Raw genomic sequence first — 24,049 nt, forward strand, 5'->3', positions numbered from 1 at the left:
AGCCTGTGGCTCCCCAGCAGCCCCTGCCTCTCCAGCTGCTTCTAAACTCCGGAGCAAGCACCTCCTGCTGGGCCATGTCGAGCTGCAACCAGATTGGAGTGGCCCCTGCCATGGACATGCCTGAGGTCCTCAAGTCCCTGCTGGAACATTCTTTGCCTTGGTCAGAGAAGAAAGCAGGTAGGAACACAAGTGGTCTATATTGGCAAGGTGCCTAAGTGCTTAAGGGGTGGAAGCAGGCACAGGGACAGTAGCAAGATGGGTAGGAAGGGCTGCAATGCAGAGAAGGACCCCAGGATGTATGTGGGCACCACACCAACTCTGGGGCTGCCCCTGTGCCTGCTGGCTTTGGGTGCCATGGCCAGTGTGCAGCTACTGACAGGTGCTGTGCTCACGTGGGGCAAGGATGGACTACAGTGCCTGAAGGAGTCCAACTGGAAGCTGATTGCTTCTTAAGCTCCCTCCCTCTGCACGTTGGGGGTGAGCAGAGGAGAGGCAGAGCCAGTAGATTTGGGCAGCAGCTGTGTCTGGAGAAAAGGCTCTCTGCTCACCACTTGCTCGCTGCTGGAGGGCTGAACTCATGGATGGGATAGAAGCTGATTATGTAACAGGACCACAAGCCCCACGTTCCTAGGTTACCACAGGCAACCCCGGGGCTAGGGACAAGCAGAAGAGCAGAGTGAGTGGCAGAGGGTGTGGAGGGGGGTGGCTTGGGCAGCCAGTACCAGGTAACTTACAAGTCTTTCCTGGAAAAGTGCTTTGGGGAGTTGGGGAACTAATTTAGGGTACTCTCTCCTGATATTTATGTCGCCAAATCTCTCAGGCTCAACCAGTTCTTACTACCTTTATCAAAAATGTTCCTGCTGTACTGGGAATCAACCCCAGGCCCTTTGAATGCTAAACACAAGCTTTGTTGTGGTGAGCCACCAGTCCCGCCGCACTGCTTTTAGAGGAGACCACCTGTCTGGGCTGCCAGGGGTGACAGGAGGTCAGGGTGTTCTTTTGGGGCCTTTTTCAGGCATCTGCCTCATTCTGTGCTGGCATTTGATATATCTTATTATCATAGTGTCCCCCCCCCCCTCCACCCCCTCCACTGGACTTCTTCCGGCAGGACTTTCCAAACTTAAGAGCCAAAAGGACAGCCCCTGCATTCCTTTCACCCTCTGGAGCCAGGAATGGGCTTAATTTTGTTAGCTCTGGGAAGGCAGGACAGCAGGCTTTGATCCTGGGAAATGTCTGAGGTAGTGGGTTTCCCCAAAGCTCATGGCAGGGTCCTCCAAGACCTTTTATGGATCTTTGGACCCAATCCCTTTAGACCACAGCCTGGGGCTTCTAATACTGAGGCATTTACGTGCCCTCCTGGTGTTCCTGTGTCTAATAGCACAAAGGAAGTCAGCTGATCAGCAGGAGAAGCCCATGTCTACATCCCTGGGAAAGACCCCTGACAGTTAGATGAGCCTCAGCTAGGGTCCATACCCACAAACAGGCCACAGAGAGCTTTCTGGCATCTCTGGGTGGAAGAGTCTTCAAAATGTAAAGTAGATTCCTTCCAGTCCTGCAGGTACTAGGGAAGATGATGCAGCAGCCTCATGACCCCACCCAGCTGTCCCAAGATGCCTACTGCACTGCAGACAAGGTCAGCTCCAGATGTAAGAGGGGTTGACTCGAGCACTGTTCTTTGCATGAGACTAACAATGCTTTGAAATGTGGTCGAAACTGCTCGTTACTGGCTCCTAGATAGTATGCAGAGCCTTGGGAAAGCTAAAATTCCCCATCCCTTATATGAGGGTCCAGCGTCCAGCACTTAGGGGACTTGCCCAAGGTTTCAGGCAGAGCTTTGCCAATATTTGGTAATCCTCTGCCTGAGGATTAGTTAGCCCAGTATACCTGGGTCTTAGGCCTGAGTCTTGGACAACCTGTCACTCCAATGAAAATCAGAACAAGCCATCCCACAGGACTGACAGCAGCTGTGGCTAACTTGGAAAAACAAATCGAGGGGAAAGTGGTGGAGGAGCCAACTATGTCACAAAGCCTCAACTCATATTACTACTCCCTGCTGACAGTCACTACTCCCCAAAGCTCCCAGACTTTCCAGAGCACTTAAACGTCTGCCTGGGCAAGTGCACGCCCACCACACTGAGCCAGAAGACTCAGCATTCCTCTGTAAGGACTTTACGAGTTCCTGTTGGGTTTTTCCTACCCATTTCCCACCACTCTGCCCTTCATCTCCATGTAAGTAGGGGGTTTCTCCTGGAAGACTGCAGAATCCTTCCTTTGCCTTCTCCTCCCCTAGCCCAGATACTCTGCAGCACAGCCAAGTCATATGCAGGGTGGAGCTAAGTTCCAGCGGGAAAGAATTTCAGAAGTGAGCAATGCAGAGTGTGAGAAATTCCAGGTGTGCCCTCAAGAATGCTCTCCCACCACTGTGTGCTCTGTTTTCTAGTTCAAAGACACTTCCCAGGAGCCACAGGGAGCTCCTCAGGCAGCCTCTCAGGCAGCTCCGGGGCCTGCTGCAGCCTGCGCCAACTTCTGCCTCTCTCTAGTCCCCAGTAGATAAATTCCTGGTCAGTACTGACCAGACTGGAGACTCCCTTGGTTTCTTCATGGTCCTTACTCTGAACTCTTATTCAACCAGCTTCCCTACACCATCTGGCAACCTCTGACTCAGTTTCTCACCTCTGTCTCTTAGCCTATAAAACTCAGCTTCTCGTCTCTGCTCTTGCACTTTCCCCAAAGATTCGCTTTCGGCACTCACCCCATTTTCTGCTTTGTTTTTCTTCAGCTTCCTGAGAGATCCTGACTTCTTCCCTCATCCACAGGGCCTTGACTGTGCAGCGTCACCCCATCTACCTTTCTGTCTTCTCCACTTATCCAGGCCTCCACATACAGGAGCCTGATATGCTTTAAAGTCAGACTTGGCAAAAAGGGGCACTTCTGGACAAGGCCATAAGAAGCAAAGCCTTCAAATTAGGGTCAGGATGTGACCTCTGGTTCTACTCCCCAGTGAGCAGTCTAGCCTTTCTAAGAAGGGTGAGGAATGCCTATGTTGCTGGCTCATTGCCAGGACTAAATGAGCTGTCCCACATGGAAGTGTTTTCAACTGTGACATCCCATGCGGCTCTCTCTCAAAGGCTGAGAACAGTGTGGCTTGGTTTCCGCTCTTTCTACCTATAATCTGACCCTTGTTTCCTTCCTGCTTACATTGACAACTTGACCCTCATTTCCTTATGTTCACCTCCCTTTAGAACTGGATGTTATGAGATTGTGTGCACACACAGGGCTGTTTCCTTGAAGTGCATGGTGAGACTCCTGGGGCATGATTCCATCAACCACACACCAAACCAAACAACTCTGCTATAGTACATTCGGCAGAGTCTTATGGTTATTTGCTGGGCTACAACAAAAGGGGAGAGGGGAAGGGGCTCACTCCAGTCCTCTTGGTGAACTGAAGTAAACAGGCGGAGGATGGACTCCATGAAGCCTGAGCTGACCCAGACTTGGTCTTATGAGGCCTGTATGAGGACTCACACAGCTTGGGAAACCAGAGAAAGCACGGTGCTTGCTCAGGAGGGAGGAAATGACACAGGGCATTCTACAAGCTGGATATATTTCATAATTTACTCCTCATTTCAGCCTGCTAAGTAGTGTATCTTCCCCATTCTTTTAGTGAAAAATGAACTCAGAGAACTTGGCCACGTCAGGGCAAATAGGTGGAATGGCCCCTTTCTTTTCCTTCTGTCTTAGGCCAGGATCTTGTCCTCTGTCACATCCTACCCACATTAGAAACATGAAAAATTCATCTTCATCAAATGCTAGACACTGGTGGCAGTGTCAAGAGGCACCCCTTCCAGGTGGCTTTGTATCTGGCCAAACCCCTCCTAAGTAAGGCTCCTAAAGGAATGACCTGAGTCTCTCAGCCATACTCGGGAACATGTGCCAACCATTCCTACATCACTGTGTGCAGCACCATTGCAAGGGAGTCTGGATTTCCATTCTCCAGTGAGAACACTGATGATCTAGAATGGGAGGGCCACATACTTGACAATGAGGTCACCCAGTGCCTGCTTCCAGGCTCATGTCTATCCATGGAATTCCCTGGTCTCAGAAACCATGTGGTATTTCTTGGTCATCCAGTTATTCGCTATAGTTCAGTGAGCATTTGCTATGCTTGTGGCTCAGGCATGGATGATACAAACACTGTCCTTGCTTAACTAGAACTGGCAACCCGATGAGGAAAGATAGCAATTATGGGTCCAACTGGCCTTTCCAAGGGGAGGCACTTAAGCCAAACCTAGAAAGTAAGGCAGAGATAACTACATGAAGAACTTTCAGGGTGTAGGGAAAGTACCTCAAAGGCCCTTCCCTTTGTCTGCAGAACAAAAGGCCATTGGCACTACAGAAAGTGATCCTTGGGGAAGAGTGTGCATGTAGTATGGTTGGAAAGATCCCAGGGTCAAGACCTCAGTAGTTGGGCCTTATAGCCTGCACCTATTTCTGTATTACCAACAGAACTTCAGCTAGGGAAACCAAGCTGTCAGGTAGTGTCAAACACTGCCCAGGCTGGTTGGGGTGGGGGAAGGTTGTTCTCCATAGTCATGGTACTGTTGGGGCAGTCTCTTAAGGGTACTGAAGGAAGAGGCAAGAATTTAAAAAGAGGCCCCACCCACCACTTCTACCCTAGAACACATTCAGACCAAAGTACAAAGCACAGAGCCACGGTTTCCCAGCCACAGGTATGTGGGCTACAAAAGAGAGTTGCTGGCAAGGCTGGTGCTGGGGACTTGCCAAAGAATGGTTAGTGCTTGTTCTTCCAGATTCCACCGTAAATCAAACACACAACTGCTAGTTCATATTAATAACACTCTAAGTGTATAAGACTTGGCTCTAAAAAGTTTCAACCTTCTTACCAACACAAAACAGAGACAGCAAGCCAACAAGTATTTATTGCTACTCTGAACAAAGCACTGTACTTGCCAGCCTTTAGTATTGGGACACCAAGTGTCGTCTTTCTAGAATTCAATAGAAGCCTTAACATTAGGCCTGCTTTTGCACATCCCAGGTTACTGTACCATTTGTCAGTCCTTCTAGGTGCTAAGTGGTCAAGATCACTGTAGAGTCCATGCTAATGAAAATTATTTGTTCAGCAGATACTTCAAGCATAGACTTTCTAACTTGGGTTGTTCAGCAGGTTTCTGACTGAAAAGAATAGAACCTAAAACTCTCCCTGTTCTGGTAAACAACATTTCTCACCCCATTCTGGCTCTGGTTTAACCTCTATAACCTATCCTTATCATCACACACAAAACAACTCCTCAGCCAACCCATCCTGAATGGAAGGAAGAGGCTGGGTGAGTGCCTACCCCTCCATCTCACATATTACGTAGGTGGGTACCTGCCAGTGCTTATCATAGATAATCTCCACAGCCCCCTCTCTACTCAGGAGGATTCTCCATCTGCTTCCCAGAGGAAAATGGCTGAGGCTTAGAAGCCATTTGCACAGTGCTATAAGCAGGTCATTGGCTCAGAGGAAGGTCTCCTCAGGTCTACTCTCAAGGCCAGAGTCACAGCTGTTCCAAACATCCTGAGGCAGGCATTGTACTGAAAAAAACTATTATTGGCCTGGCACAGCAATTCTTTTAATCCCAGCACTTGAGAGGCAGAGGTAGGTGGATCTTTGTGAGTCTGAGGATAGTCTAGTCTACAAATAGTGAACCCCAGGCCAGTGCAGAGCCACACAATGAGATCCTGTCTCAAACCCACCCTCACTAAAAACAACAACAACAAAAAAAACTCACTATAATTGACCAGCAAGATGGCTCAGTGGGACAAAACACTTGCCACTAAACTTGACAATCTAAGTTTAATTCCTTGGAACCATGGTAAAAGGAGAACTGACTTCCAAAAGTTATCCTCTAGCCTCCAGATGTTTACTGTGACCTGTGTGTGCGTGCACATGTGCGTGCACTAAATAAGTGATTGATTAATTAAGAACTGTTAATAGAGACTAGTGATGTACCTCAGTTAGTAGAGTGCTTGCCTAGCATGCACAGAGTCTGGGCTTGAACTCCATAAATTGGTGCTGGGGGTGCATGCCTATGATCCTAACACACAGGAGATGGTGGCAGAGGGACATAAATTCAAAGCCATCCTAATCTACATATCAAGTTTGAAGCCAACCTGGGACCCAGGAGACCATATCTCAAACAAGCAAAAAACTCAGAAAATGTATCGATACAGAATAATATGCTGACACAGCATACTTTTCCTTCTTTAAAGACAGGGTCTCACTGTGTAGCCCAGGCTGTCCTGGAACTCACTCTGTAGACCAGGCTGGTCTGGAAGTCAGAGATCTGCCTGCCTCTGCCTCCCAAGTGCTGGGATTAAAAGTGTGCACTACCACACCCAGCTGCCACATACTTTTAAAGCTTAACCAGGTACTAACATGTTCCTGTGAGGGAGTCTATTTCTCTATAGGGCTGTCCCACTATGGCAATTAGCAAATTCCTTCCCACAACACTTCCTCCTGTACTCTGAGAAGAGGCAAGGTCACAGCTATCACCATAGCAATGACAGGAGACAACAGCAGAAAAGGCAGCTGGGGTTCTTGAGATCAGCTGGAGAAAGAAGAAAAAGTAATGTCCCTGCCTTCAGGATGGTGTTGACTGTGACAATCCCCCACAGCTTGCAAAGAAGCACTAGACGGAACACGCCTGGAGTGCTGTTCCTTCAGGACTTGGAACGTCCACCTTTTGATTATCCAGGGAAAACTCTGAAGTGTTGTCAGAGAAGAGACGCAAAGCTAGATCAACTTTTAAAGTCTAGGCCTGTTACCTTCCTGCATCCTAGTCACTTGCTTGGGTGAGCCACTCCAGGCTGGTGATCTGTCATCCATTTGTGGGTAGCTATAGCTCAGTAGAGAGGGAGGGTAAGGGAAAGGAGGGAGAAGGGGAGGGAGAGAGAATGAGAGCACGAGTGGGAATCTTCACTTCTCCTCATGTGTCATATTCATTATAGACAGGTAAGATGCCACCTTTCCCTTACCAATCCTGCTCTGCCACACTAGGAACTGTGCCCCTTCTCAATAGTGTAAGAGTTAGCCATGAAAATGTACACTTCAGTCTAGTCTAGCCAGTTCCTCTAGAAGCAAACCACTTGGAGATTACTACTTCTTTTAAAAAATATTACGTTACATTTGTGTGTGTGTGTGTGTGTGTGTGTACAGAGGAATTATTGTGCTCATGGAGGTCTGAAGACAAGTTTTGATTTAGTCCCTCCTGCCATCATATGGTACCCAGAAATTGAACTCTGGTTGTCAGACTCGGCAGCAATCACCTTTACCCCATAAGCCATCTTGCTCACCCAGCTTTCCTTTTCTAGAGTTACATATGTTGCTTCATTTTCTTGGTGGTGCTCTTTTAAATTTATTTCTAAAAACCTCTAGGTCAGTTTCTCCTAAAGATATCCTAGATACACACAGAAGTCCTCCAATTAGTTCTGTAACGCCTGGGTTTTCTGTGCAGTTTCCTTCTTCCACACTGGATTTATATCCATCAATTTTGATTAAATTAGGAAAGATATTTGCATGGGAACACCATAGGCTAAATCCTGCTTTCTCCCCGAAAACCATCAACATCACAAAAACTTGTATTTTGGATTCACAGTCCATCATCCTATTCCTATGGCTAACTCAACGTCCTTTAGTCTCTTCCTTTAGGCCTACTCAACTAAACTTCTTTTTCCTCAGGTCCTAACACAATTCTGATTCCATGCACTTCTAGCTGTCTAGTTCCGTACCTACTGCATGAACCACAGACTGCCTTTCGGCCAGACTCAGCTCCTCCTTCGGAGGCAGGGAGCCATGGGAGGGACAGAGTATAAGCAAGCCAAGTCCCTGCCCCTCTGGGAGTTTAATCCCAGAGCGTCTAGTATTGTCTGGGCTTGAAGCCGAGTGTGACTTGTACTGCAAAGAGGTACAAAGTTCTGCGAGCCATCTTGATGGTTTGTACACCCCTTCACAGACCACAGGTTTCCTAAGAAACCCAGCAAGTATGTTTTGTTTTGCTTTTTGATTTTAAGAAAGGGAAATTCGGAGGCGCCCCGAATTGTGAAGACTCTAGTTCAATGTTGAATTTTAAGACTGAGGAAATGGGCTCCAGTGGAGCAACTGGATATTCCCAAGGTCACAAGCGAGTAGCTAGTAGTAAGGAAGTCTGTCCCGACGCTAGTTCGTGGATAGGTCCCAGGAATGCGCTCTCCGTACTAGTGTTTATTCTGCAACTACGCCTGCTCCAAATCCCTAAATCAGTGGGCAACCTGACACCCGCTTGAGCGGCAGAGCTTGGAACCCGCCTGCCCTCTGCTAACCTCGCGGGGAGTGTGGGAGGAGCGCTGGCTGGGCACCCACGCCCCAGTCCCCTTATCCGGGCAGAGTCCGCCAACAACGGAACAGACCAGCCCTGGCCAGGCCCAGGCCAGAGCCAGCCCCGCCCCTCTCCGCCCCGCCCCTCTCCGCCCCTCCGCGCCGCAGCCGCACGTGCAGAGCCTCGTGCAATCGCGCCGGCCCCGCCCCCTTATCTCATTGGCTGCAGTGCGCCTTAAGGCTCAACTCTGCTGCCGCTCCACGTGACCCCAGGGGCTGGGCCGTCGCGCCCAGCTCCGCCTTCCTCTGAGGTGGCTTCTCTGACGGAAGGAGGAAAAGGAGGCTGAGATGGACTGGGAGAAAACCTATAGGCACGAAAGTGGTGGCGAAGGGAACGCGACTGACAAAAAAAAAAACCAGGGGTGCTCCACAGAAGGCCTCGATGCTCCCAGGCGGGCGGAGCGATACTCCTCACCTGGCCCAGCACGTGTCTATATCGTTTGGTTCCCACAGCCAATCCCAGTTTGAAGAACTGTGCCCGCCCTCACGTCGAGCACACCAATCGGAAGCCACGCTCCGGGACCGCTGGCCTGGCCTTATGAATAATGAATGAGACGGAACCAGTCCGCGGGAGGGGTGCGGATGGAGAGAGGCGGGGGTGCGGTAGCGCGTCTGCGCAGTGCTGCTCGTGTCAGCAGCTGCGGCGGGTCGAGCCGCTCCGGCCCGTCTCGGGGTGCGGGCGGGGGAGGCGAGGCGCACGAGTGGGGCGCAGGGCACGATGTCCGACGCGGGCGGCGGGAAGAAGCCGCCTGTGGAGCCTCAGGCGGGGCCGGGCCCGGGGCGTGCAGCTGGAGAACGGGGCCTGTCAGGCTCCTTCCCTCTGGTCCTGAAGAAGCTGATGGAGAACCCCCCGCGCGAGACGCGCCTCGGTGAGGGGGGGCGGCTCGCGCGGTTCTGGGGGCGGGGTTTCTGTAAGGGCGGGGCCTTGTGGGGGCGGGGCGGTCCCGGTCAGAGGTCAGGGTGAAGCGGTCCAGTGCAGTGGGGTTATGCGGGCCCCGACATGACTGGGGGTGGGAGGCCTGCTGGACTAGGCCTCTAGCCCAGAGAGAAAGTCAGGGAATGATCTGGAAGGGACGGGTCAACAGAACTTTGCAAGGAAGCAGCCGCTTAGATGGGGCTCCAGCGGGAGTTGCCTGCATCCCTAGGATGCTGCTTGCCTTAAAATGCGGGTTCCTGGGCCTCACCTAGTCTGCGGATCCTGAGACGGAACCTGTATTTTAAGAAGCACTCCACTGCACCCTCGTGGGTGCAGAGTTCACCACCAAAGTTTGAGAGGCCCTGATCATTGTAGCAGATGGCCTTGTATGTCTTTGGGCCGTCCTGGAGGAGGACGATTCTTCCTCTCTACGAGTGGACATTGAGCAGGTCCACTGGTGCTTTACTGGAAATGCATCGCTAGGACGCTGCTGAGGTGCAGATGGAGGAGGCGGTTTGAAATGAGGGTCGGTAATATCTCCCAGTTGTTTTTTTTAAATCCGAGCCTGGTTTTATTAAAAGAAAAAGGGGGAGGGATGAAGGATGGGCAAAGGAGGGCTGTGATGAGGGATAGAATGTGACCACTGAGGTCTTCCTGGTTGATTGATGGGAATCACAAGAGCAGAACCAGGCATCATCGAATTGCCCAGGCCACAAGGGTCCCTGGGGCCTTGTGTGGAAAGCAGACTTGCCCTGAGTATTTGGCGTGGAAGAGCAGCAGGACTGCCACCTATTGTGGGGTTTTAGGTCCACTGAGGTGTGCTTTTAGTCTGGTCCACAGATTTTCAAGAGCTCAGCTTAATTAGAGTATCCGGGAAGGAATTGGCTTTTTGTGGATTGCCTGTACTGGGGAACTCATTCCCCTTTCTAAAATGCCATTTTTTTTTCCTGGGTGTGTTCCTGGGCTACTGTGCTTATGGTTGTCACTGTTGCGTTATAAATAGCCTCTGTTCATCAGGTGAGGTAGATTCTCTCCTCCTGCCTCAGGACCTCATGTGCACAAACCCTTTTGTTTGTATGAAGGTGATGCTTTGCTCTACATCTGAGTGTAAGACAATCTGCAAGGGTTGGTGCTCACAGCTGGCAGCTCTTGCTTAAGCTTACCAGAGAGTAGCAGGCCATACAGTGTTTTTTGCCTTACATTTTCACATACTCACAAAGCATTTTGACATAGTCTTATCTTGTTTGTGTTATTGTCTCCACCTCGTAGGTGAGAAAAGTTGAGACTCTTGAGAGGCATAGATGGTTTCTCAAGGTCACATGGGTGGGCCTGCTTGCTCTTAGATTGGTGTTCTTTCTGTTGTATGGAAGTGACAACCACTGGTGTCAGTCCCTGTGATTTAAGACTTGGACACCTCAGTCATTTACCTTTTGAAATTAATTTAAAACGTAACCTTATAAACACTGAATTAAAATAGCCTGACTGATTGTAGAGGTGCTTGCTTGCAATCCCAGCACTGGAGAAATAGAGGCAGGGGATCACTAGTTCAAGGTCATACTCTGATGCACATCAAGTTTGAAGTCACCCTGGATTTCATGACCCTATCTCAGAAAACCAGAAAATAAAAAAAATTGTTTTAATTGCTTTGGTCAGACAAAATGTGGACCTTCCTGTTGCTTGTCCTTTTGTAAGATTGTTTTTTTTTATCTCCTCTTACCGCTTTTGATCCCAAGTGACCCCACCCGACTGGCCCAGTTGTTTCTGAACAGAATGTGGACTCAGAGAGATGGGCAGGGAGGCCATCTGGCCCACTCAGCCCACAGGCTGGGAGTTTTGTTGCCTCCCAGTTGTTTTTAAATCAAAGCCTGGCTTTAAAAAATTAAATTAAAAAGGCAGTCATGAGAATTCATGTTAAATCATATTATAAGCTTTGAGCAAGTTCTGCTTGTGAGAACCTCCACCTCGCAGGGTCTGGTCATTCTTCTTGGACTAATAGGCTGCCCTTGGCCCTCTGGTCTTGGGACCCAAGCATGACTGCTTTTTCTCCTACATAATATTTGATGTCTCTTTTTTTTATACTTCTAAATCCAGAGTTCAAACTTGTCTCCTTCACTTTTGAAAGCCCATTGTGATTGTGTCATGATTTATCTCCCACTTCTCTGCTGAGCCTCCTCACTCTGATTTCCTTCTTGTCTTGTCACAGTTCTCTGTATTTTTCACATAATTGCCCTCCCTTGGACATCCATGTGCACAAACCTGACTAAGACATGGGGGTTGATCTCCACTAATTGATTAGCTTTGCTTTGAATAGAAACAGTCTTTCTTCTTCAGCTCCTCCCTTCTCTGTCCTCCCAGGAAACCTGCCTCCAGTTTTTTTCTGCTTATTCAGGGATAAAGCCTTTTAAACTGGTTGCTCTGAAAAGCGCTCCAGATCCTCTCATTGCAGTCACCTGAAGCCAATCTGTCTGAAAGTCCAACGTTTTCTGGGCATTACACAGGTTCACATAGCCACTGCTTAGCCTCTTTGTTGGCCCCTGAAATCTGGAACTGAATCCAACACAGTCCCTGTCCTCAGTGAGCTCATAGCAATAAAGAATGTGTACTGTGTACCATGTACTCAGTAATAGTCATTTTCACGTGCTGTCTGTGTTCGTCACAAAATAGGTGACAGAGAACATACCAAGACTCAGGTTAAGTAACATGGATCTGGTCACATGTCCCACAACTAGTGGGTAGCAGCTCTGGGTTGCTATGGAGAAACCTAACTGCAGGGAAAAGGACAAGGGAACCTAGAAGTTATTGGTTTGAGAATCTCAGCCCTTTCCACTCTAAGATATCAGTAAAGGTCAGAAGCACCACTGCCTTCCTCATAGTCTCTCCTATAGATACCTGCCCACAATCTGTTTTGTATTAGCTCTGGGACCACCTCATGCCTCAGAGTATGCAGCTAGCATTTCACAAAGACCAGACACAGAAAAGAATGTAGTACCACTCCTTAAGGAGACCAGCCTGCCTGGTTCAAGCACCAGGGTACAATGAGAAGATTGCATGTGCTCTTGAAACGTATATAGGGTTTGGATGGAAACAGGCCTCTGAGAAAGATAGGTCTTCTCCAAGGCTCACTATCCCCATCGTGGGATAAGTTACTATCTTGTGTGGTGTCTCATCATAGATTTTGTTTGCAGATAAGGAAAAGGGGAAGGAAAAGCTGGAGGAAGACGAGTCAGCAGCAGCCAGTACCATGGCCGTCTCTGCCTCCCTTATGCCACCCATCTGGGACAAGACCATCCCCTATGATGGCGAGTCTTTCCACCTAGAGTACATGGACCTGGATGAGTTTCTGCTGGAGAATGGCATCCCTGCCAGCCCCACCCACCTGGCCCAGAACCTGCTGCTGCCTGTGGCAGAGCTTGAAGGGAAGGAGTCGGCCAGCTCTTCCACGGCATCTCCACCATCTTCCTCTACTGCCATCTTTCAGCCCTCGGAAACTGTGTCCAGCACAGGTTGGTGACAGGCCTTTGGGCAGGCCCACCTGTCTCATCTAAGGAGCCCACTTCCCACTGAGTTCTGCTGTCCACACCCCTGTGTGCCCCTTTTCTGAAGCAGGTCCTGGGGGGCTGCAGACTAGAAGAGCCCTCTGTTCCCCACTCTTGAGTACTGTCTGTAAGACTGGGGATAAAACAGTCACCCTGGCGGCAGTTGGTCTTCCTCTGTTGGGGCACTGCTCAGGATGCTGGAATGAGTTCCCAGGCTGCAGCTCTGCTAGAGAAATCCCACTAGGCATTTGATGCTGTATTTGGCCACAGATCCTTGGGAGGTTTAGGCAACACTACTAAACAGCCCTGCTACTGTCATTCTGACTGTATATGCTAACATTTACTGTCATTCTGACTGTATATGCTAACATTTACTGTCATTCTGACTGTACGTGCTAACATTTACTTAGGACTTAATTTATGCTTGGCTTTAACAAAAAAGTCATCAAAACAATCTTACAAGATTAGTTGTACTATTATCTGTTCTGTAGATGAGGAAACTGGGGCACAGAGAAGTAAGAAACTTGCCCAGGTCACCCAGCTGAAAGGTACTGAAGTAGCATTTGAACCCAAGATGCTCATCCGCATAGCCAGGTCCTGCTTAGGCATTAACACAAATTATATTCCCAGTGCTTTAAAACAAAACAAAAACAACCCCACCAGGCAGTGGTGGTGTACACCTTTAATCCCAGCACTTGGGAGGCAGAGGCAGGCCGATTTCTGAGTTCTGAGTTCGAGGCCAGCTTGGTCTACAGAGCGAAAGACTGTTTTGTCTTAGGGATTGTTTTTTGGTTTTTGGTTTCTTTTTTGGTGGTGGTGGTGGGGTGTTTTGTTGTTGTTTTGGTTTTGGTTTATTTCCTTTCATATCTAAACATACTCCCACTGGGGAAGATTTGTCCCCCTGTTCAGAACCATGCAAAGCTTCTGTAGCCTTAGAGATGTGATGACAGGTATCTCCTGGGATCCACACCACAAAGCTCATGGTTGTTTCTGTTTAACTTTTTAAAAGGGAAATCTTTCAAATAAAATATAAAAAGTAAGAAGTTGGGGTGTATATCAGTGGTAGAACATTTTACTATATATCTAAAATATCCTTTTAGAATTCATTATTTTTAATTATGGGGGGCTAACACGTGGGTGCTGGAAACTGAACTCAGGTTAACTACAAAAGCAGCACATGGTTTTAGCCACTGTATCTCTGTAGCCCCAATATACCTGTAATTCTTATTACATAGAAGACTGAGGCAGGAGGATCACAAGTTTAAAGCTAGTCTAAATAACATAGTGAGACCCTATCTCAAAAAAATAAAAAAGTGGCTGGAGATGTAATTCAGTGGCAGAGGCCTTGCTTAGCATGCATACAACCTTGGGTTCCAGACTAGAAAGATGGCTCAGCACTTAAGAGTGTTGGTTGTCTTCCAGAGGACCCAGGTTTGGATTCCCAACACATACATGGTGGCTTACAACTATCTGCAGCTATCCAGTCCAGGGGATCTAACACCCACTTCTGGCCTCTTTGGGTAACAGGAATGCATGTGGTATACAGACAAACATGCATAGACATAAAATAAATATTTTTTTTAAAAGCCTTGCTTGGGTTTCTTTCTCAGCACTGCAAAAAATAAATTTTAATTAATTAAATAAAAATTAGAGACAAAGGAAATGGGTTGGAGAGATGGTTCAGCCATTAAGATCACTTAGTGTTTCTGCAGAGGATCTGAGTTCGGTTCCCAAAACCCGCATCATATCTCACAGCCATTTGTAACACCAGTTCCGAAGGACCAAACAGTCTTGCATGGGGTATACACACATGCATGGAAATAGGACATTCACACACACATAAAGTAAATAAACCTAAAAGAAGAAAAAAAAAAAAACAGAGATGGCTTAGTAGTAAGTCAGTAAATCATTCAGACAGTTCAGACCCTTAGCACCGTGTGGGCATGACACTGCTGGGGTCAGACACTGGTTGGCCAACAAGTCAGGTTCAGTGAAAGACCCTATCTCAAAAAATAAGGAAGAATGGACTGGCAAGATGGCTCAGCAGAAAAAGGAATTTTCCATGAAGTCTAATGGGGTGGTGGGACTCAAACTTGGGACCACTGTAAGTATAATCAGGACAACTCAGCCCCAGGACCCACACAGTGGAAGAAGAGAAACAACTCTTGGAAGTTGTCCTCTGGCCTCCAAACATGCTGTATGATATACGTGCAGATGCACAGAGAAATAAAAGTGAGTGATTGAGAAAGGCACCCAGCATTCAGCTCTGGCCTTGACCTGTACATGCACTCATGTCTACATATTAAACAATGTTTAAATACTTTACATGTGGAACTGACAGTAAATCACAGAGATCTGCCTGCCTCTGCCTCTGCCTCCCAAGAGCTGGTAATAAAGGAATGTGGCACCATACCCAGCCTAAGGAGATATTTTTAATGAAGTGTGTACAAGTGTACAGCTCGGTGGATCCTCACAGGGTGACCACCTAGGTCAGTGCTGTCCAAATCAGGAAACAGAACTGCTGGTATCCATGAATGCCTGTGACCCTGAGCAGTTGGCTTCTCTAAGATAATCACTGTTTTTATCACCAAAAATTACATTTGTTAATACCTGAGCTTCTTACCAATAGAACTGTCCTCTGTTTTGTTTTTAAATCTTACAAGTGGGTTCCCAGTACTCCGGAAGCAGAGAGAGAAGATTGTCACAACTTGAGGCCAGCCTTGTTTATAAAATGAATTCTAGGCTAGCCTGGACTACATAGACTGAATTCTAGGACAGCCATCAGAGACCTGGTCAGCAAGTGTCAGGGTCACCAAGATCAGTAAGGGTGCTTGCCCTCAAGCCAGAAGACATTGTGGGAGAAAACTGACTTCTACAAATTGTCCTCAGACCTCCGTTCTTATACAGTGGTACCTGTGCACATAGACATGTGCGTGCACCGCTCACACACATACACAAACGAATATACAAAGTGTGAGCAGAGGATGCAATGCAGTAGTCAAGTGTTTACCTTGCATTTGGGGTCCCAGGTTTAATTCCCAGCACCATACATGCACATATAACAATATTGTAAATTCACTGAATCACTACCCTTATATTTATAACTTTATGTAGTTTATAATATACATGTAAATTATGTGGGCATTTTATTGTCTTAATGGTAACAAAACAAATGCTGAGCATAGTGGCACACACTTAATTCTAGCACTTGGGAGGCAAAAGCAGGCAGGTTTCTGTGAGTTTAGGCTATCCTGGTCTACAGAGTGTGTTCTAGGTCATACAAAATTACACAATAGTGAGAACTTGTCAAAAACTAAAATAGTTTCACAGAACATAATAGAAGCTGGGTATGTTGACTTATACCTGTGATTTCAGTACTCAAGAAACTAAGACAGGAGGATTGCCATGAATTAAGGCCAGTCTGAGCTACATAGAAAGGTAGATATGAAATGAAAAGCCTTTATTTTTTTCACTTACTTTGTAGAAAAAGCATCAGTAGTATGTGTTTTGTGTCTGACCTCCTTTATATACAGTGTTTTGTAAAGGTCATCTTGTCACTGTAGGTGGGGTTTGCCAGTTCCCATTGGTGACTAATACCATGTGAGCACACGGCTGTTGTAACATTCTGGTGTTGAAGGACAGTGGAGCTTACTATGTGGTATACTTGGAGTTCTTAACAACGCTACTAGGAACACTTGTGTGCCTGTGTCCTGGTCAGTACTTCCATGCATTTCTCTTAGGCATTTACTTAGGAATAGACTGGATGAGTCAGTGGATATGAATGTATTTCCCTTCTCCTCTTCCTTCCTCCTCCTACTCTTCCCTCCTCTTCTCCTCTTCTCATCTTCCTCCCTCTTCCTCCCTCTTCTTTCTTCATCACAGGATCTTTCTATGTAGCCCTGGCTGCCCTGGAACTCACTGTGTAGACCAAGCTGGCCTCAGACTCAGAGAACCACCTACCTCTGCATCCCAAGTGCTGGGATTAAAGGCATGCGGCACCATGCCCAACATTTTTTACTTTATTGTATGTGTATGAGTGTTTGCCTGTGTGTATATATGTGTATGGTGTATAAAGTGCCCACATAGGCTAGAGGAGGGTGTTGGATCCTCTGGAACTTGAGTTACAGGCAGCTGTGAGCTGCTATGTGGATGATAGAAACTATAGCCAGGTCCTGTGCAAGAGTAGTGAGTGTTCTTAACCACTGAGCTCCAGGACTCACAAACATGTATACCACATATCCACAGCTTTTTTCGGGAGGGGTGAGACAGAGTCTTTTGTAGGGAGTGTGGTAGGGAGACTCCTGATATAAACCGTTGTCAGTCTCTCAGTCTGCGTCCTCACCCTGTTGTTCAACTTGAGACACAGAAGGTCAAAGACTGTCGTGATTCAGTGATTTGCTTGCCATTTATTCAGGAAACAAAATACTTAGAAAATCCCTTCCATTTTAGGGGCTTCTGTTTCTGTTCCTAAACAGAAGAATTCATGGGTCAGTGGTTGACCACACCCAACCTGATCCAGTTGAAAACCTAAATTTGACCATGTCACACTTATGCCATGAACAGGGCAGATAATTTGGGGTGTGTGTGTGTGTGTGTGTGTGTGTGTGAGAGAGAGAGAGAGAGAGAGAGAGAGAGAGAGAGAGAGAGAGAGAGAGAGAGCGAGCAGGAGTGAGCACATGCACGCTGGCTGGCTTTAATGCTTTGGCTTTAATTTTGGCCTCTTTTTTTGTTGCAAGGTCTGTAGTGACCTTCAGGCTTCTACACATATTATGCCAGTTTGACCCTGGAGTCCTGATGTGGTCAGATATCTCCTGCAGGGCAACATTGCCGCTTATTAAGAACCATGGCTTTAACCTCTCTGTTACACTATGTTTTCTCTGCCAGGACAGTACCGGGGATGTAGTTTGTATTCAGTAACTATTTATTGGCTGGATATTTGGTGTACTCATATTGGCAATATTGAACATGTAGGCCAGAGGTTCAGTTTTCTTTTAAAACAGCTCTTATCTCAAACATACAACCTTTGAACTCTAAAATTGACATTAACCCAATGTTTACCTACAAAACAGGCAGCCATATGGAACAGGAAGAACCAGGAGCCAGAGTCAGCCAGGCCAAGACTTACATTTTAGTTCAGTTATTTACCTGTGGGATTCTGGAAAGCCAATTATATTTCTCTGAACCTTGGTATCCTTTTCTGTAAAATCAGAGTTAACATTCATTTTTTTTTCAGAGCTGTAACTGAATGAGCACAGTGACTGATGTTGGGGGTGGGTTAGGGAGACTCCTGATATAAGGCTCTCACCCTGTGTCCTCACTCTGTTGTTCAACTTGAGACACAAGAGGTTAAAGGCTGTCGTGATTCAGTGATCTGCTTGCCATTTCTTCAGGAAACAAAATACTTAGAAAATCCCTTCCATTTTGGGGTCCTCTGTTTTCGTTGGTGTGTTCTGTTCCTAAACAGAAGAATTCATGGGTCAGTGGTTGAGCACATGCTTAGCATGTGTGAAGCCCTGGGTTTGATCCATAACATACACAAAAAAAGACAGAGTCATCTTAGGGATTGAACTACATGTGTCTGTCTGCCTTTGAAGCTGGTCACAGTGTGGTTTTCTTCTAAGTGACAGTGGTCTGTGCTGCCTCCAAGTTATATGGTGCAGTGATATTTTCCTTCTGTCCAGTGAGATGTTTCTAGATCATCTGTCTGTCTTTCAGAATCGTCCTTGGAAAAGGAGAGGGAGACACCAAGTCCCATCGACCCCAACTGTGTGGAGGTTGATGTGAACTTCAATCCTGACCCTGCTGACCTGGTCCTCTCTAGTGTACCAGGTGGGGAGCTTTTCAACCCTCGGAAGCACAAGTTTGCAGAGGAAGACCTGAAGCCCCAGCCCATGATCAAAAAAGCCAAGAAAGTCTTTGTTCCTGATGAGCAGAAGGTAACACCCAGTGTCCTTTATTAAAGGCACAAAGTGGTTTCAGAGTCAAGGGTAAGCTGTGGCATATCTCAGTAGTGCAGCTCACTGGCACACTCAGTTGAGTAGTGCTTGCCTGGGACACATGAGGTCCTGAGCTCCGTCTCTAGTACTTCAAAAAGAGAGAGGAGCTGAGCATGCGGTGCACATCTCTAACCCCAGCACTCAGGAGGCAGAGGCAGGCAGATATCTGAATTCCAGGGCTACACAGAGACTCTCGTGAAAACAAAAAGAGAGGGAGGGAAAGAAAACCGGAGTAGGGCCTGTGCTTCCCCTTATGTGATTTTATGTGGAGAACCCTTCCTACTATGGACACCACTTAGACAGGAGTTGTCTACCAGAAGCCACACCAGCAGTAATTTGAAGAGAAGAAGTGCTCAGGTGTGGCTTGGGTTCTAATCACTCTGACACTTCCTTCTTCCCAGGGCTGCTGGGTGTTAGTGTTCCACCTCTCTGGTATGAGAAGTCGCCAGGCCATAGAAAGTGAAATTGGAAAGTTTTAAAGGACAAATGACACCTTGTAAGGCTGGGGAGATGGCTTAGAGCAGTGGTTCTCTACCTTCCCAATGCTGTGACCCTTTCATATAGCTCCTCATGTTGGTATTTTTGTTGCTACTTTACAACTGTAATTTTGCTACTGTTTTGAATTATAATATATCTCAGTGGAGGTGCTTCCCTTTAATCTTACTAATTGGGAGGCAGAGGCATGTGACTCTATGTGAATTTGAGGCCAGCCTGGTCTACAGAGCTAGTTCTAGGACAGCCAGGGCTACACAGGGAAACCCTGCCTCAAAAAAAAAACAAAATAAATAAATCGTAATGCAAATATCTGGTTTTGGATGGTCTAAATACGAGTTGTGTGAAAGGACTGTTTTGTTCCCAAAAGGGGTCATGACCCACAGGTTGAGAAATGCTGGCTTAGTGGTTAAAACATTTGCTACAAAAACATGAGGACCTAAATTCAAATCCTAAGAAGCCATTCAAAAGTTGTAACAGGTAGTGACAGGCAGTGTGTTGCTGTAATTCAGTGTTCTTATCAGGAGATGGGAGGCAGGGGTAAGAAAATTGCTGGAAGCTCTGGGCCACCTGTCCTGCCAAACACAGCAGTGAACAACAAAGGGACTTTGTCTCAAACGAGATGGACAGTGAGGACCAACACCCACAGTTACCACTAACGTCCACACATGCACCGTGGGGCATGCACCGACTCTCCCCCTTTGTTCCCCCTCTGTTTCTTGCATGGTCTTGTAAAGTCAGGTTTGATCCCAGGGCACTAAACTGTACCTAAGTTGTTGACTTTTAACCATTACTAAGCGTGATGTGGTGGCACACAGTTTTAATCCCAGCACTTAGGTGGTAGAGGTAGATAGATTGCTGGGAGTCTAAGGCCAGCCTGCTCTACAGAGTGAGTTCCAGGACAGCCAGGGCTGCACAGAGAAAATCTATCTCAAAGGAAGTGGGGAGGGGAGAGAGAGCTTGAGAACACAAGCCTGACTGTCTCAAAAAAAAAAAAAAAGATAGAGACAGAGAAAGAAAGGAAAAAGAGATGTTAACAACCACCAATATGCCTAAAGGAAGCAAGGGCTGAGCACACAGCTGTACAATTGTACAATGCCTGTCAACGCAGACCTGGTCTCTGCCATGCAGCTGCCCCTTGAAGACAGGCAGTGTCCCACAGTATTCTTCTCTAGGGTCTTAGCTCGAGTTCTTACCACAGCATTGAACTGTGTGTCGGAGAGGTGAGGATTTGGGGATGGGAAGGAAAGATTAAGTTCTCTTAGAGAGAATGCCAGACACCCACAGAGGGCACTTTCCCACAGGATGAAAAGTATTGGACAAGACGTAAGAAGAACAATGTGGCAGCTAAACGCTCCCGAGATGCCAGGCGCCTGAAAGAGAATCAGATCACCATCCGGGCAGCGTTCCTGGAGAAGGAGAACACAGCCCTGCGGACGGAGGTTGCTGAGCTTCGCAAGGAGGTGGGCAAGTGCAAGACCATCGTGTCCAAGTATGAGACCAAGTACGGGCCCTTGTAACCTGTGCCCCTTGCCCCGCAGGGCACTGCCTGCACCTCAGACCTCTGCCTGGGGCTTCCTGGACCCCACTCACTCGTGTGGAGACTTAGGACTCTTCATGGGCACATGGTGGCGTACCTGCTCTAGGAGCACTCACGTCTCAGCTTCATTATAACATGGCTAGCACATGTGGTGACTTCCCCAGGGGACCAGGATCCTCTCTGATGGGGAACATGAATGAATCTACATAGACAGGTAAATGGCCCAAGTCTCTCTTGTTGGATGCTCCGGCTGAATCAGAAGGGGCCTTCTGGAGTCCAGGTTCTCTTGTACAGAGTGCTCAGGCTTTCCTAGCCTTCCCCTCAGTCTCCAGTTTGGACTGACAAGGGCTGTCTACAGAATGAGTCATTATTGTCACCCTAATGTCGTCTCAGGTAGCAGGTGCATTTCCACTTGGGGTGTGTCTGTCATGTACCTCACCCTCCCCAAAAAAATCTTTGAGAGAAACATTCATTCCCATCTGTCTCAGAGCCAGGTCATGCTAATACTCTGTTAGTGTATACAGGGTGGTGGGCCACAGAAGTGGGGTCTGTGCATAGCCTGGAATTAGGGTGGGGTTTGGGGCTTGCAGTAGAAATGCACCCAACCATTCTTAGCTCCAATTTTTATCTTGTGGCTCTCAGACCTGAAGCAGCCCTGGAATCAGTTTCCTCTGCATCCCACTTGCTATGGAAGAGAAATTCCCAGGATGGCTGGTCTCTGGGCTCTAATTGCCAGCGCCTTTGTATCTCTGGGCCATTCTGGAGGCTCCTAACTTCCACTAGCCTGATCTCTGACTATTTTCACCCAGTATCCCTCCTCAGATCTTAGGTTTAAAAAGAAAACCCATCACCTAGGAAGCTTGAACTTCCTGGCTCTAGGGTACCACTTCTGCATGGTGTTTAGGAAACTGTCCTCAGTCTCCTGTTGTGGGCACCAGACCAAGGGGTTGTCTCTTGGGAAGCTCCATGGGACCCTTGCTCTGGCTCACCAATGTACCCAGGCCAGAATCCAGGCTCCCTGAAGGCAGAAGAGGGCCTATCACTTCACAGATTAGAATCCCTCTTCATGAGTATTGGCAGGCCACCTTCTGAGTTGTATTTGCTGAAGTTACAGTACAGCTCTCATGGGACAGCAGGCTCTGGAGACATTGCCACTGTCCTGCAGTCCCTCTGGAGCCGAACGGTGCGCACACAGGTCTGACCATGGGTTAGCGTGATTTTTTGCAGCTTTGGCTCCCCCTGCCTCACAGCTGCACTTTTCTATTTGCTGGATTGGAAATCATGGAACCCTCTGCTCATGTGAGTCAGTTAGGGCGCCCTCCAGGAGGGTGTGTTTGTTTGCTCAGGGTGGGCAGCCTGTGTGAAGGAGACAGAGGTGATGAGGGTGCTTTATTATACTTAACACTGGCTTTAGTTTAAATGGTGGCTTAGTTTGGGGCCCCAATCTTTTAAGACTTTTCATAATGATGTTAAGACCAGGGCAGACTATCTACTGGCCATGGACTGCAGCCAGGAGATGCCCTGCCCCTCCTGGGACCTGCACAAAACCTCTCTGGGGAACTTGACAAAGGTCCCTAAGGCTAAGGGAGGTCTCCCTCCTACTAGGTCCCTGACTTTGACTCTGTGGTTCTCTAGGAACCGTGTGCACACTTGTCTCTGTTGTAACCACAAAGGGCAGTAGCACCCAGCATGTCAGTGTCCTGCCCGGGCTGCCTGCCTCCCACCCACCCAGCACTCTTCTCTAGGCTGGCTGTTCACCCAGAGGCAGTCCTCATTTTGTTACTGGTGGACAAGCCTTGAGCTGAAAACCTCTTCGTTTTCTTTGGTAGAAAATGTAAGGTTTGTGTTTTTTAAGTTTTAGATTTAAGGAATGGATACTTATCTCTGGATGCCATCTGTGTTCTGACCCTAGTGGGTGGATGGGGCTTACTGTCTCCCCTTGGTCCCCCTTCTGCCTTGTGGTGCCCTCCTTTCCTCCCAGAAGTAGGGAGGTGGTTCTGGCTCCTCCTGAAGTGCTTACAGAAACAGTGTCTGCTTGCTTCTTGGAGGAGCCTTTTGAATGAAAAGTGACAGGGAAACAAACTGGAAGGAGCATGCCTGGAGGTTGACATCTCAGAAAAAAAGTGTTCCCGTAAGCTTGGCTCCTCTGTTGGCCTTAGGATCCAAAGCTGCACAGAAAGAGTTGATCTCTGCTGTTTGTCTTGCTGTGGAAGCCTCCTGACTCCCTCTAGGAGCTAACAACTGAAGCTTGAAGCTCTGGTGCTTGGATCTTTGGATTCTGAGGAGCACCAGGCTCCAGAAGCCAACTTCTATTTGGCTTTCCATGGGTTTGTCTTATGATGAGAAGCGTTCTCACTTCCTAAACATCCTGTTCCCAGCTATGACAGCCTCAGAAAAGACACCTGAATGAGTTAGAAGCCTGCAGGAATGTACACTCTCGAGATGTCTAGATAAAGAACTACATGCTTTTGGAAAGATCCACCTGTGGAGGACCTGCCTCAGTCACCTTACCCTTGGTCCAAAGGCTAAGTTAAGTGGGTCTGACTCTTTTGGTTGGGGACAGCACTAGACAGTGACCCTAACCCTTGGTCCACACTCCCTGCTGAGATGGTGCTGTGGTGTGCTTTCCACTCGGGCAGCTCCTACAGTCCTCCAGCCTGGGGGCAGATGGGAGGCTTTCCAGGGGCCCTGAAAGGTATGCTCCCTGTAAGAGGGGCCTGTAAGTGGAGCTCTTCGTTTCCAGGGCAAAGCCCCACCCACAGCTTCTTTAACATCTGTTAATTAAGTGCAATAAATTTTTCTAGAAAAAGGCAAAGATGATTTCCAGGTAGAGATTGCTGTCTTGGTGTTGGATGCCAGAGCACCACTTGGTTTTATTTTTCTAAGTGCATGTGATTGTGAGTGTGGGCTCTGCATCCTCCTGGAAGCCGCATTCCAGCAACCCTTCTCCCTGCCTTTGCTGGGGGGTAAGAGGCCAGGAGAAGACCCCTTTGTCCCCGCTGCAGAGGTGGAAGCAGACAGCAGCCCATTGGCCTTACGTGTGTGTGTGTGCCTGTGCGAGTGTGTCACTGCTGGTGGGCCAGAGTGATGTGGTAGGGAGGGAAGTTGGGAATGTGTCCTTTTCAAACAAAATTAAATATTTTGAGACGAGAA

General features: G+C 47.9%; 1 protein-coding gene across 3 annotated transcripts; it reads left to right on the forward strand.

Annotated features, from left to right (window-relative positions):
- Tef (TEF transcription factor, PAR bZIP family member) lies at nt 1–24,049 on the forward strand. Of its 3 annotated transcripts, none has more exons than XM_034516114.2 (4): nt 1–177; nt 12,518–12,835; nt 18,584–18,804; nt 20,661–24,049. In XM_034516114.2, the coding sequence occupies exons 1-4, from the start codon at nt 75–77 to the stop codon at nt 20,874–20,876; spliced, it is 858 nt and encodes a 285-aa protein (XP_034372005.1). In that variant the 5' UTR covers nt 1–74; the 3' UTR covers nt 20,877–24,049. The 3 variants fall into 3 exon arrangements, with proteins under 3 accessions (XP_034372005.1, XP_034372004.1, XP_076767796.1); XM_034516113.2 differs by lacking the exon at nt 1–177 and adding an exon at nt 9,028–9,285; XM_076911681.1 differs by lacking the exon at nt 1–177 and adding an exon at nt 9,374–9,858.

This window comes from Arvicanthis niloticus, chromosome 13, assembly GCF_011762505.2.
Source record: "Arvicanthis niloticus isolate mArvNil1 chromosome 13, mArvNil1.pat.X, whole genome shotgun sequence".
In the NCBI taxonomy this organism is placed as follows: domain Eukaryota; kingdom Metazoa; phylum Chordata; class Mammalia; order Rodentia; family Muridae; genus Arvicanthis; species Arvicanthis niloticus.